We start from the raw sequence: 14,107 nt of genomic DNA on the forward strand, positions 1-14,107 counted from the left end.
ACCACTTCCCCTGCCGGGGGCAGACTCCCTCAGACATCGGTGCGTTGGTGGTTCTTTGTGTCCGGGGGTGGGCGTCCAGGTACACACCGGCTCACTCCTTGGCGGCTGCTTATCGGGGCCTGGAGCCTGGGGCTCGCTTGGCCCACTTCGGAGGTGGGGTGCCCCCGGCCTCTCGGCCTGGGGCTCGGTCACTCAGGCACAGCTGGCTGCCGGCGGAGCTCACGGGCACGTCACTGCAACCCCCCCTGGCTTCTGCTCCGTGGCTGCTGGGTGACCCCTCATCTGGGACTCTCCTCAGCTCTTTCTGGGACAGTGGCACGGCTGCCCCTCTGTTGGTCTTCCTTGGTCTCTTGTGTTCTGGGGGCCTGTGATGGCATGCCACACATGGTAAGCTCCACACCTCACCACCCGTTGATTCACTTTAGTTTAATTTACAGTCACTACTTTAAAATAGTCTAATCTATTGTTCAATATTGTTTCTTTATTAAATGTATTTATTTTTCTATCACACCTTCCAATGTTTATATGGGTGCACACATATTAACCTTGCAAGGTCAAAGTTCTGTTTTATGTTATATTAATACATCTTTCTTTGTTTGAGTTACCTGGGAGTTGGCTTCTCCGTCTGGCAAAAGGTGTGGCAAAGGGCTGGTAGACCTGAAGTACTAATGACGGCCTAATTGGATTGCACCACATGCTTCATTGTCTGGGGGGTGTTTCATGTTTGTTTAATTGTTTTGTATTAGTTGCTTATATGGCAGCCATTTTGTTTTCCCCCGTGTGTGTCATTTGGTTTAGCTAAACCGGTATTTAAGTTCCCCCGTGTGTCATTTCAGCAGGTCAGTTTATCTTATGTTTGTTTGAGGTTTTGTTAATTATTATCTTCAGTTTAGTCTATTGAGTTGACCTCTTTTATTGGTCTGCCTATTTAAGTTTTGGCTTTGTTAAATATATTTTCATATTTTTTGGGTCAATAAAACCCCCTTTTTTGAATTAAACACCTGTGTCCTTTATGCTTTACTGCTTGGTCCCTGACAATTGGTGGCAGCGGTGGGATCATCCAGTATTGGACACAGGTCCTTTTTCTTTTTTTTCCCCTTTCTTCTGTTTTTCCCCATGAGGAAGAAAAATGCATCGTGGTGGCAAGAATGAAAAGAAAAAGGGATCTGCTCAGCAAACCTGCGAAGAGGAGGAAAATGGAGCCTCAGAAGTCACTGAAGTTGTGGAGAGAGTGGAAAAGGAGCCTACTTTGTCTGATCTAGTCAATATGCTACATGCTCACATGGGACAACAGGACGTCCGGGATGCAAAACAGAGTGAGTTAAATGCACGACAAGAACAGCGATTTAAAGCCCTTCAACATCAGTTTAGACTTCTGCAGTCAGAAATCCAAGTCAGAACATCACCATCAGATTCTGCAGAGGCTCGCTCTGAACCATTAGAGTCTGATATTCATCCTTCTTCCTCTGCTCAGCAGGCCCAGGCTGAACCAGTTATGACTAATTCCAATCCAGCCATTTCACCAGCATTTCAGTTTCCCCTACAAATAGAGGGCAGATTGGAAAGATTAACTGAAGCTGATGATATAGAACATTTCCTGATCACATTTGAACGTATGGCTACAGCTTATCGATGGCAGAAATCAGATTGGGTTTTTCGTTTGATACCCTTGCTCACTGGCAAAGCTAGAGGTGCCTATGTTCACATGGACATTGATGATTCATTAGACTATGATAAAGTGAAATCAGCTATTCTGTCAAAATATGACATTAACCCTGAAACATATAGGCAAAGATTCAGATCCCTGGACGTTCAACCAGATGAAAGCCCTCGTGAGCTATATGCGAGACTGAAGGAGCTTTATGGGAAATGGATCCAGCCAAAGCGTAAAACTATTCATGACATTGGTGAAACTATAATCTTGGAGCAGTTTCTCAGAATGCTATCTCCTGAGCTTCAGGTTTGGATCAGAGAACATAACCCTGGCTCAGCAATGGAAGCGGCTCGGTTAGCTGATGTTTTTGTTGCTGCCAGAAAGAAGGGGCAAGCATGGAGCCATAATGCATGGAAGGCATCGAGGGACACTCGGAAGATACCTCAGCAAAACCATCTGGATTCAGCAAATACAAGCACCAGTAAGACCCCTCAGTCTACCACTAGACCACCGAAGGCCTCCGGTAAGAAGCTCATTTGTTATCTTTGTGGAGTAGAGGGCCATACAAAACCTATGTGCCCAAGAAATTCTGCTAAAATGGTACAAATGTGCTTTGCCCCCCGTTCTAATGTTGATCCTGAGCAGGAGAGTGACAAATCCATCAAAATGAGTCTGATTGAAGTGAATGGGGTTCTACTCAATGCCCTTCTTGACTCTGGCAGTTCTCGGTCCCTTATTCACTCAGATTTTGCTCCACCTAATATTGTTCGCACCAGTGATACAATTTCAATCTGTTGTGTCCATGGAGATGAGAAAAGATATCCGACAGCTGACATCTACATTAAAGTTCAGGACCAGATGTATCTGCTGAATGTGGGTGTTGTGAGCAGTTTGCCTTACTCTGCCGTGTTAGGGCGTGACCTTCCTGTGCTTTTTGATTTGTTGGAGTCTGAGCAGACTGAGGAGTGCAATGTAGCCGTTACCAGAGCTCAGGCTAAGCAAGTCAGTACCTACTCTGAGACCCTGAGTGCCCTGCCTTTCTTTGATGAGGAGTTTGAACCAACTGTGGTGAAGCCACGGAAGACCCGCAGACAAAGAAGGCAGGAGAAATTCCAATTTTCACCTGTGCAGACACTAACAGACGCTGAGCCAACATCGTCACCCCTAGGGTTTACTATTCCAACTGAAATTGCTGAACTCCAAAAATCTGATCAATCTTTAATATCTCTTTTCCAGAAGGCCAAAGAAAAGGAACCTGGAGTGGAACAGGTTCTCAACAGTGAGTACATCGAGTACATCTTGCAAAATGACATTCTCTATCGTCAGCAGGGGTCGGTGCTGCAGCTGGTGGTTCCCCAGAAGGTGAGAAACGCCATTCTCACCTTGGGGCATTCTATTCCGTGGGCTGGCCATCTTGGTAAACACAAGACCACAGCTCGCATCAAACATCATTTCTACTGGCCCGGTCTTAGCAAAGATGTGGCTCAGTTTTGTAAAAGTTGCCCACAGTGTCAGATAACATCTACCAAAATCCCCCATAGAGCTCCACTCCAACCTCTCCCTGTCATCGGCACTCCTTTTGAGCGTCTTGGAATGGATATTGTAGGGCCTGTTGAGAGGAGCAAAGCAGGAAATCGTTACATGCTTGTTGTAACAGATTATGCCACAAAATATCCTGAGGTGTTCCCTTTAAAATCTATAAAGGCCAAGCCCATTGCATTTTGTTTAGTGCAGTTCTTTGCAAGAGTTGGGTTTCCACGAGAAATACTAACTGATCAAGGCACTAACTTCATGTCTACTTTGTTAAAGCAAGTTTATCAGTTGTTGGGTATCCGGAGTCTGAGAACTTCACCATACCACCCTCAAACTGATGGGCTGACAGAACGCTTTAACCAGACATTGAAACAGATGCTCAGAAAGTTTGTCAACAACAGTGGTAATGATTGGGATCAATGGCTGCCATATCTACTCTTTGCTTATAGAGAAGTCCCCCAAGCCTCCACAGGTTTTTCCCCTTTTGAGCTGTTGTATGGTTATGAGGTTCGTGGCCCTCTAACTCTGTTAAAGGAGATCTGGGAGGGAGACAAGGCGGAGGAGGGACCCAATAACATTTTGTCTTATGTCATTCAGATGAGAGAACGGTTAGAGAAAATGAGTGAACTTGCTCAATCACATATGGTGGAGGCCCAGCAGCAGCAGAAGTCTTGGTATGATAAATCTGCTCGTCAGCGTTCGTTTGAACCAGGACAAAAGGTGCTCGTGCTCCTCCCCAGTGACAACAACAAATTGCTGGCAAAGTGGCAGGGGCCATTTGAAGTTATGAGGAAGCTGGGACCCACCACATATGAGGTGTCCACCCCAGGGCAGTTGCGCCCCAGCAAGGTCTTGCATATAAACCTTCTGAAGGAGTGGGTGGTGCGTATTGAACACAAGGCAGATGCAATGCTCATACGGCGAGTGCCTGAAGAAGATGAAGCAGATGAGCAATATCTACCACCTGCTGGCTCTCTGGATTATGATCTCAGCCATCTCCCAGAGGACAAGCAGCAGCAGGTGAGAGAAATGTGTAAATCAGCAGTCTTTCAAGAGAATCCAGGGAGAACTGACATTGTCGAACATGATATTGTGGTACGAGAAGGTGCCTCTGTGAGACGATTGAGTTACAGGATCCCAGAACGTCTTCTGCCTTCATTGAAGAAGGAAATTGACTTGATGCTATCCCTAGGGATCATTGAAAGATCTAAAAGCGAATGGTGCAACCCTGTGGTCTTGGTACCCAAAAGGGATGAGAGTATGAGGTTCTGCATTGATTTCAGGTACCTGAACTCCGTATCCATGTTTGACTCCTACCCAACACCAAGAATTGATGATCTACTTGAACGTCTGGGAAAAGCAAGGTACCTGACCACAATAGATTTGTGTAAGGGTTACTGGCAGGTCCCACTCACTCAACGGTCCAGAGAGTTCACAGCATTTAGAACACCATGGGGGCTTTTCCAATTTACAGTCTTGCCATTTGGATTACATGGAGCTCCAGCAACTTTCCAACGGCTAATGGATCAGGTATTACATGACTGCTCTGACTTTGCTGCTGCTTACTTGGATGATATTGTTATCCACAGCAACACCTGGGAGGAGCATGTGGAACACCTGCGAACTGTTCTGGACCACTTGCACTCAGCTGGGTTGACGGTGAATACGTCAAAGTGTGTTTTCGCCGCTGCTGAGACAGAATACCTGGGCCATGTCATCGGCAAGGGGGTTATCAGGCCACAGGTCAGCAAAATCGAGGCCATGGAATCATCCCCCCTGCCCCAAACAAGGAAGCAGCTGAGATCCTTTTTGGGCATGGCAGGTTTCTACCGTCGTTTCATCCCTCAGTTCTCCAACAGGGCAGCTCTGCTCACAGACCTGACGGGATCACGTTCTCCCAATCACATCCAGTGGACAGAGGAGGCAGTGGCAGCGTTTCATGACATCCAACAGTCACTAAGTAAGCAACCGGTTTTGTACAGTCCCAACTTTGATGAACCGTTCATATTACAGACTGATGCTTCAGATCGGGGCCTGGGAGCTGTCCTCCTTCAGGAAACCAGGGAAGGCCGCCATCCAGTGGCTTACATCAGCCGGAAACTGTTTCCACGTGAAGTTCGGTATTCCACAGTAGAGAAAGAGACCTTAGCGATCAAGTGGGCCCTGGACTCCTTCCGCTACTATCTACTGGGAAGAGACTTCACCTTGGAAACTGATCACAAAGCACTCCAGTGGCTTGAGCAGATGAAGGACACAAATGGGCGAATTACCCGCTGGTACCTGGCCTTACAGCCATTCCGATTCACTGTCCACCATGTACCAGGCAAGGAGAACCTTACTGCTGACTATCTCTCTCGCTGTTCCAGCGAGAGCTCTGAAGAGGGGAGGTGTGTGATGGCATGCCACACATGGTAAGCTCCACACCTCACCACCCGTTGATTCACTTTAGTTTAATTTACAGTCACTACTTTAAAATAGTCTAATCTATTGTTCAATATTGTTTCTTTATTAAATGTATTTATTTTTCTATCACACCTTCCAATGTTTATATGGGTGCACACATATTAACCTTGCAAGGTCAAAGTTCTGTTTTATGTTATATTAATACATCTTTCTTTGTTTGAGTTACCTGGGAGTTGGCTTCTCCGTCTGGCAAAAGGTGTGGCAAAGGGCTGGTAGACCTGAAGTACTAATGACGGCCTAATTGGATTGCACCACATGCTTCATTGTCTGGGGGGTGTTTCATGTTTGTTTAATTGTTTTGTATTAGTTGCTTATATGGCAGCCATTTTGTTTTCCCCCGTGTGTGTCATTTGGTTTAGCTAAACCGGTATTTAAGTTCCCCCGTGTGTCATTTCAGCAGGTCAGTTTATCTTATGTTTGTTTGAGGTTTTGTTAATTATTATCTTCAGTTTAGTCTATTGAGTTGACCTCTTTTATTGGTCTGCCTATTTAAGTTTTGGCTTTGTTAAATATATTTTCATATTTTTTGGGTCAATAAAACCCCCTTTTTTGAATTAAACACCTGTGTCCTTTATGCTTTACTGCTTGGTCCCTGACAGGGCCTCTGGATGTCTGGAGTTTTGATCTCCTCCATACCTGCTTCATGCCCTGGAGGACGGGGCAGTGGCCCCCCACACCCTCTAGCAGATCATTACATGAGGGAACCTTTTAAGAAAACAAGCGCGTCCATGCTCACAGGTGTACACACGGGTGATCTCACACACACAAACTACACCCTTTTTGGCTCCTACCTCAATGCACACTGTGCTGTCGATCTTACGTGCTGCACAATAATGTTTAATATTTAGTATTTACTGTCATATTCCCATATATCATTGTGATGTTGTTTATTGTATTACTCTCGTTTTCTTCTGCTTGTTTTCTTTTTTCTTTCTCAACAGGTGATCCAGGTGATCGATATATGTAATTTATTTATTTATTTATTTATTTTTTTCTGCTTATTCTGTTGGTTTTTGTTTTTTGCCCTTCTCCCCCGTCCCTCTTCTCAACTGTTTTTCTTTCCCTCTTTCTTTCTCCCTTTTCTTTCCCCCAGTCAAGTCTGTCCCGTATTCAGCAAGTGAAAATAAAATAAAGAATAAAAGGTGAATCAAATGGACCATTACGGCAAAGCTGGGATGGTCAATTTGGTAAAGAAAATCCGTTGGGCATCTTTCTTCGCCTTTAGACAATAATTCTGATGGCAAAAGAGCCAAACGGGACAGGCAAAAAAAACAAAAAAAAAACAAACAAAAAAAAAAAAAAAACGCTTTCATGAAGATTTTTAAGTAGTCTTAAAGTCTTCAACCTTCAGGCTCTGTGGAGGCCAATACATGACTGATAGTGGTCCATTGTGTGCTTTTCTATCCAGCTATGCTTTTACTGTGTTGGCAGTGTATTTGGGATTATTGTCATGCTGAAAAATGGTGCAGTTGCCAATCACATCCTTTTTTATATTTTATAATTCCATCAATTTTGACAAGATGTTCCCTTCCCAAGACTGTGAACATTTCTGATGAGTCTTCAGTGACCAGCAGCTGGATAAGGTGAAGAGCCAGATGGATCTCTCAGGTCTTGAGCAATGTCTTTGCTAAAAAAATTTTTTAGACACTTTTCATCTGCTGTAGATAGATTTTTATGCCTGCCACCTCTTCTTCACTTTGCCCAGTTTCCTTAAAATTTTGAATGGCACACTGCACACCATCCTGAGTTGAGTCAGGTTAACTTGTTTGCTTTATTTTGCTCCAAAAATCCCATTTTATGCCCATCAAACTGTCATGTCCAGCATTTTTTGAGGTTAAACTAAGAAACTGAATTAAATTCTTTTGCAGCAGGCTTTACAATTTAAAACAGGTTCTTGGCTAAGATGTCAGTTATGTGTAGACACTGATTCATCCCTTGAGTTAGTTGCCTTTTTTGTGTTATGCAACTAAAAAGCAAACAAAGAAAAAAAAAACATCCTGAAAACGTCTTGATTCACGCTCAATCATCCAGATAAGGACATCCCATGAAGTCGATTCTGTTTATCTGGATGTCACATTTTCAGCGGGAGAAACGTTTCATGACTCATCCAAGTGACTTCTTCAGTCTTAGCTGACTGTAGGTTTCCCCAACATGAAAATGGTCAAGTACAAGGACTGGACTGAAAATGAGTGAAAAAGCAGCACTTGTCCTTCTTAAAGCCTGGAGAATTATTGGTCAAGACCACTTTTAAAAAATACAAGAAAGTCTGGCTCCTTGGAAGCAAAATATAAAGAAATGAGGGGGTGGTTCAAGACTTTTGCACAGTACTGTATGTACACTCCTTAAAATCTGCTCTGCTCAGCTCAGCTGGTGTGTGCCTGCTTCTGCCTGCTACACTTTTGTAAACACAATATGCTTACTGTCTGTGTGCTGTTCGTGTTCACATCCATATGCACGTGTACTTATCTGTGCACTTGCATGTTGACGTCTGTATGTCTGTCTCTCATTTCCTTTCCAAGACACCAGTTGATAGACTCAAGCATGCGCGTCCCTTGTAGCTGGTGGTAACGGTGCAGCTATCCTTCACAGATCCTTTCCTAATCAACCAAATATTTCTACTCCCATCTGAATAAAAGGAACAGATGGTGCTTGCTAAACACATGGATTAAGACAGCTCCCTTACACAAGGGGTTGCCCACCCTGCTCTATTCTTGGCTTTCTATATGCTCGAAAAAAATGCAAATCGCACCAGAAACTGAATTTAAGGTTATGCTGTCAAAGAAGATGCAACATAAAGCAGCCCTGATTTGTTCAGATCGCTAATTACATCCAGGTATGTCGGGCTAAGCGCTGTGTTTTGAGTCTTTTTGGATAAACTCCAATCCTGCCTCAAAAAAATAAGAAGAAAAAAGCTTTCATTAAGTTTGAAATGTCAGATCTGATCATCTTTCTTCCTCCATTTTAAGTGAGGTAGACTCAGTGAGGCTACAGAAGATTAACTGTCCTGTCTCCAGAGCCAAGGCCATCCTTCCCTAACGCGCTGTCCTTCTTCACACAACCCAACCCCGGTCTCCTTTTCTCTTTCATCCTCCTCGTATATGCGAGCATCGCGCGGCCTTGCTCGTAAGGAAGCCATGGAAGGCCAAGCCATGCAGTCTGGAACATGTGGTCTCAGTGGATTCAACAAAGCGCTATTCTCACTGACTCCAGCCAAGGCCTCCCACAGCCAAGGATGACACATAGCACAACTCAAAGAGTGGCGTGTGTGCGTAAGAGAGTGTGTTTACAGGTGTTTGTTTGTGTGTGTGTGAGCGCTCTGTGGACAAACATTTCCAATTGGGCAATAAATCATTGTGCCAACAGGCACTTTAATTTAGTTGAAACTGGGCCGCATGGTTGAGAAACTGTAATAGCTGTACAGTTTGTGACTGTAGACACAGGCATAGATATGGTGGAGGTGGGGGGTGGGGTGGGGTGGTTACATCTTTATTCATATTCAGAACATGCACATTTGTTGCCATCAGTTAAAAAGGGGGGAAATACAGATGTCTCCATAATGTTACCAATAGGGGCAGGTCTTGTTTTTCCTTACAAACAAAATATAATGTGAATTTTGCACTCATATAGTTACTTTGACACAAGTGTAAGCACCCCCGCCATACATGGTAAAGCTCTGCTTCTGTGTGCACGCCAGCAGCTTGATGAAACCAGAAGGGGAAAAGATGAAAACATTTTTCTTGTGTCAAAGCTAATTTCTACACCAGCAGGTTACATTTTTCCGTTTACTGAAAGAAGCGTACTTTGCTAACTTCTCCTTCTTTGGACAGCTAACTTCAGCGGTCGCCATCTGCCTCCATCTCCAGCATCCTCCTCTGTCACGCCATCCCTCTCAATCAGGAAGCTTGCTAACCAGTCTTAAGATAGCTTTCTGTCAGCTTCAGTAGCATACTTGAAACGTTTGCTGCATGAGTCCCAAAATATGTACCCCAAAACATACAAGTGGCATGTTTTGAATTTTCATTTTTGAGCAGAAATTAACAGAAGTCTTCATGATGCGAGCATAAGCTATTAAAGCTTAGGGATTGTCTAAATTAATCAAAATGCCTACATGATTAGATGCCATGTGCACACTTAGAGTAAAAAACAAACAAACAAAAACAAAACAAATAAACCGCAAAAACACCCACAAAAGAAGACAGAAAAGAAAAGCCTGCTTGTGTGCATCAGGAATGACAACATTAAACTGGAAAAGATCTACAGCGGTGCAGAATGCCTGAGAGCCTGCCTGGTTCATATTCCAATTATTGTCACCTGGTGCCTGATTTTGTTTTTATTTTGTGTGTTTGTGTTGTCTTGTACATCACAATGCAGAAATGATGCTGATGCATAAATAGCAAAAATGTGTGCATAAAAATCCCCCCGACTTGCAGGAAATTAAGTATTTGATGCTAAAAACATCCTGTGGGAGGACCCCTAGATTGCATTCAGCTTCATTGGGAGGTGCTGCATACGAATCTCGATTCAACATGTGCCACAAGGGGTGCAGCTGGACCGCCGCTGCTTGGACACATATGATGCTGAGTAGAGGGGGGAAAAAAGAAAAAGGAAGCAAAACAAGACGGAGATAAAGGGAAGACGAGGCGAGAGAAAGAGAGATCTGCCACCTTGTCTCCCAATCAGCAAGGGGCATTCTGATTTCCCACTCCCTCTTATGCAACGTTTCCAAGACAACGGGCTCATGGGTAAAACAATAACCACGTGGTTAACATTGGCTCCTGAGTTGCTAACAGAATTAATCTGAAAGTCTGACTATTATCCCATATCTGCCCACATTCCAGTGAGTGACAGAATACAAGCAGAGAAACAGGAGGTGGGGGGCAAAGACAGGCAGCATTATCCGGAAAGAATTAAAAGATTTTTTTTTGTCTTTCCACACATACTTTTGTTCTGTTTCATAGCACATTTCACACAGAAACTGAGCATTTCTTCTCCTTGTTAGCAGTGGAAGCTGAACTTAAGGCGGTGTACTTTTCACAACAACCCTTGGCTCTTCCTCGTTATAGCTGCCTTTAACGAGGCTGATGTCACAACCACACCATCTGCTTCTAAAGACAGGTCCAGATATTTTTACCTTTTGCTTATGTAATGTTAAGGGAAAAAAGTACAGGAACAAAACAAACAAAACAAAAAAGTAAAAAAAGTATTGTATTCTCACTTTTAGTTCTGTGTCGCCACAAAATTGCAGTACCTTGAAAACAGTGAGTACAACAGTGCAGGGACATTGCATAACACCAAACCACAACTGTACGGAGAGTGGATGGGAGAAATAACTCAAAGTGACAAAAGCAGAGTGGCGAACAATAAATGACTAAACCAAACAAGGTTGACTTTTTAAACCTGTTGTTTCATCCCACTTCTGTCCTTGCTTACTCTTGCTGCAACACTATATTTCTCTCTTGCTTCAGCTGTTTAGGAGCAAGATTTTCAGAGGAAAACGCGGAGGAATAAACTGCAGGAGAGATCAAGGGAGGTGGTAAGAGAGGTGAGATGTAGAGCTGAGGGGGTGTGATGGATGGATGAGAGGGAGAGCGAGAGAGAGATGAGACCAGAAGGACCTTGGCTGTTGCGAGTTCCGCTTCAAGTTCCTGCAGTGATGGAGAAATTCGCTCTCTTCAAGAGCAACAACCTGTCTGAGTCTGCCTGTGTGACTGCAGGCGAAGCGTCGGGGTGCACTGCTGCGTTTCTCACAGCTTACAGCAGGCATTAGCCTCTGAAGCCAAACGGTTAACACTATCAACCTGTGTATAGGGATCTGATCGTAACAATGCTTTTACTGTCCTTTCTTTACACAGTGTCAGGCTGAACCCTAACTATCCTCCTCCTCCTACACACACACACACACAGACACACACACACACACACACACTCCTTCATCTGTTTTCTACCTGCGGCTTTCCTCTCTCTGATGTGCCTACCCATTATTAGTGCTCATTTACATTCTCACACTACCGTTAGTGTTCCTGTTCCGCCATACCTCCATGCCCCCAACTGTCACATGCACACCTCTCAACCTAAACACAAGCTTCCCCACACCCACCCACCCACACACACACACACACACACACACACACACACACACACACACACACACACACACACACACACAGAGCTCTTGCTCTCCCAGTGTTTTTATTCAGGTGGGGTATAGACCGTGGCCTTATTAGGAGACAAAGGTTCTTTGTCTTTCAACCTTTGCAAAATGTCAAGAATGTCTAGGTGCCCACTGCCCGGGGCTGGGGTGGGGAGTGGAGGGGGAGGGAGTGTTGGTGAGGGGAGGTGAGAGATCCAGCGGTGACTACAAGCCACAACAAGAGAGGGCGTGAATGGTGATGATAATTCAGGTCAAGCCACATTTTACTACAGAGCAGCGGCCTTTGGTTTAAAAGCAGCTGGGTGTGATGCATCACTCTGATGGAACTGACCTATAATGGTCACTCTGGCCAGGTTAGAGACAGATGTGGATGACAGAGGGAGAGAAAGAGTGCATTTGGATTATATTGCATGTTATGGATGTATTAGAGCTACAGCATGGTGGGGCTTTCTGAAAGCAACACTTTTTCAGACCTGAGCTTGAGCACATTCCTCTGCCTCTTCATTCCATCTGAAGTTCCCAGGTGGAACACCTGGAGTGCCTCCAACCCTGATTTATAATCTAGGATGGTGCCAGTGCATCTAAACATTAATAAATAAACATTAATAAATAGTTCCTAACTTTTTCTCCCCCCATTGGCCAATTTACACATGCTCTTTAAATGACAGTAACTTTGTTATTTTTTGTGCTAGAGACAAAATTCAAAAGGTTTCAGAAAGAAGAGAAGATCAACTTTACTGGGGATATTATTATCAATGTGTCATGGTAACACAAAGCATTCACAAGGTACTGCTGTCTGAACACAGGCAGAAAAATCAGGGTTAAGGCCAAAAAGTAAAATGGGAGGCAGCACCTTCAGATTTCAGGAACCAGCTCCCAGTTAGGAGGTGGGAGGCATACACCCTCTCTACTTTTAACCAGATGTGTTAACCCTAACCCTGTGTGATTCAGAGCACTTTTGCATTTGTATGTATTATTTTACATTGCTTAGCAGTATCATTATCATATCATAAAATATCTCAAAAGCTTCTGTGCCATATATAGTAAGATGGGTCCACAGCATAGAGAACATAAGCTTGGTTATTTTGTTAGCTTTGATCTCTTTTTGTGGCGTAGGACTGCATCTAACTGTCAATAAAATCCACACGTCTACACTGGTAAGATTATGTATTTGTGACTTGCTAAATAGGCTGTACGCAGAGCACCGACCAGGCTCTATCCATGAGCATGCTGCTGACTTTACTACTGGAACATCTGGGTCTCTTCTTTTTCATTTGGTTTGGCAAACAATCTTTAATCACAAAAACGTGAAACAGCGTCAATACGTTTAAGGAGAGAGAGCTCGGTGTTTAAACAGCTATCACGTGTGTCCACTGAGAACAGCCACAAGCTTCCCAGTTCTTCTAAATTTCCCTCTAAGTCTAGTCTTACAGTCTTACTTTAAAGTCTTTCATGACTTTAAAGAAAAGCCTTAGAAAATAAGGTTGGCGTTAAGTGTCTATGGCTGCTAAATTACAAAAGATTATGCGACTTAAATCCACTCCCATTTTTTTCTTTATTAGGTATGGGGGGTCCTGGAGGATAGAAGCCATAGCTTTTAGGGAAACTGATTGTTTTATTGTTTCGATGAGAACTCTTTTGATAATTTTGCTGCTTTGTTTTAGTTCTTAAAGTGAAAAAGTGCTCATATTAAATACGGAACCGAGCATTATACCAACAACATGTGGCTCTGTCTACACAAACAATTTGTCCCTCAGGAGTGGTTCAAATTTTTATGTGTGCTTTAGTTATTTTTCAAACACGGTGCTTATTTACGAGTAGCAAACAGCAGGAGGGGAGATGCTAAACTCATTAGTCCTCACCTGAGTTCAAGGCTGCTTGTCCAGAGGGAGGCACAGACATCCACACACACGTCAACTAATTTGCTTACAGACACGTCTTGGTTGCATAGCTCAGGGCACAAATATTTTGTCTCCTCAGTGACAGCTTTATGCGTTGTCAAGGTGATGAATCGCTCGGACAGTGGACTGTTAATACTGCTGCTAGCATCTGGGCAGGTAGCAACATGTCATGCTGTCCCAAACAATGTCCCTATACTGAATGCTCATTATACCTAAGCTGCCATATGACAGCTGCAAATGCTAGAGAGAGAGGATCACATAGTGAACCACAGTCCCCCGTAATTACACCGCTGTTAATTATTTAGGTTGGCAATCAGCAATCTAATTTTACATGGACAGTTCCCTGAAGATCATAATAATTATTCATACATCAAGTACTGAACTTGGCCTAATAATTAATAACTG

At 43.8% G+C, this 14,107-nt stretch overlaps 2 protein-coding genes and 1 long non-coding RNA gene across 4 annotated transcripts in view; 2 read left to right on the plus strand and 1 right to left on the minus strand.

Annotated features, from left to right (window-relative positions):
* Nucleotides 1-14,107, plus strand: part of LOC146524511 (uncharacterized) — a 476,239-nt gene that overhangs the window by 200,062 nt on the left and 262,070 nt on the right. The gene's annotated exons all lie outside the window — the stretch shown is intronic.
* The window catches only part of LOC146524520 (A disintegrin and metalloproteinase with thrombospondin motifs 2-like), a 160,349-nt gene that overhangs the window by 38,674 nt on the left and 107,568 nt on the right, over nucleotides 1-14,107 (minus strand). The gene's annotated exons all lie outside the window — the stretch shown is intronic.
* On the plus strand, nucleotides 383-6,233 carry LOC146524521 (uncharacterized). Its single transcript, XM_085179765.1, has 2 exons — nucleotides 383-1,316; nucleotides 1,961-6,233. Exons 1-2 carry the CDS (start codon nucleotides 1,275-1,277, stop codon nucleotides 5,600-5,602), a joined length of 3,684 nt encoding a protein of 1,227 aa, XP_085035891.1. The 5' UTR covers nucleotides 383-1,274; the 3' UTR covers nucleotides 5,603-6,233.

Source organism: Neolamprologus multifasciatus, chromosome 2 (assembly GCF_963576455.1).
Source record: "Neolamprologus multifasciatus chromosome 2, fNeoMul1.2, whole genome shotgun sequence".
Classification (NCBI taxonomy): Eukaryota; Metazoa; Chordata; class Actinopteri; order Cichliformes; family Cichlidae; genus Neolamprologus; species Neolamprologus multifasciatus.

Coding starts and splice junctions, on each gene's coding strand:
- LOC146524521 (XM_085179765.1), top strand. CDS start 1,275: ATGCTCACATGGGACAACAGGACGTCCGGGATGCAAAACAGA. Junction 1,317..1,960: donor CGTCCGGGATGCAAAACAGA/GTGAGTTAAATG, acceptor CCTGAGCTTCAG/GTTTGGATCAGAGAACATAA.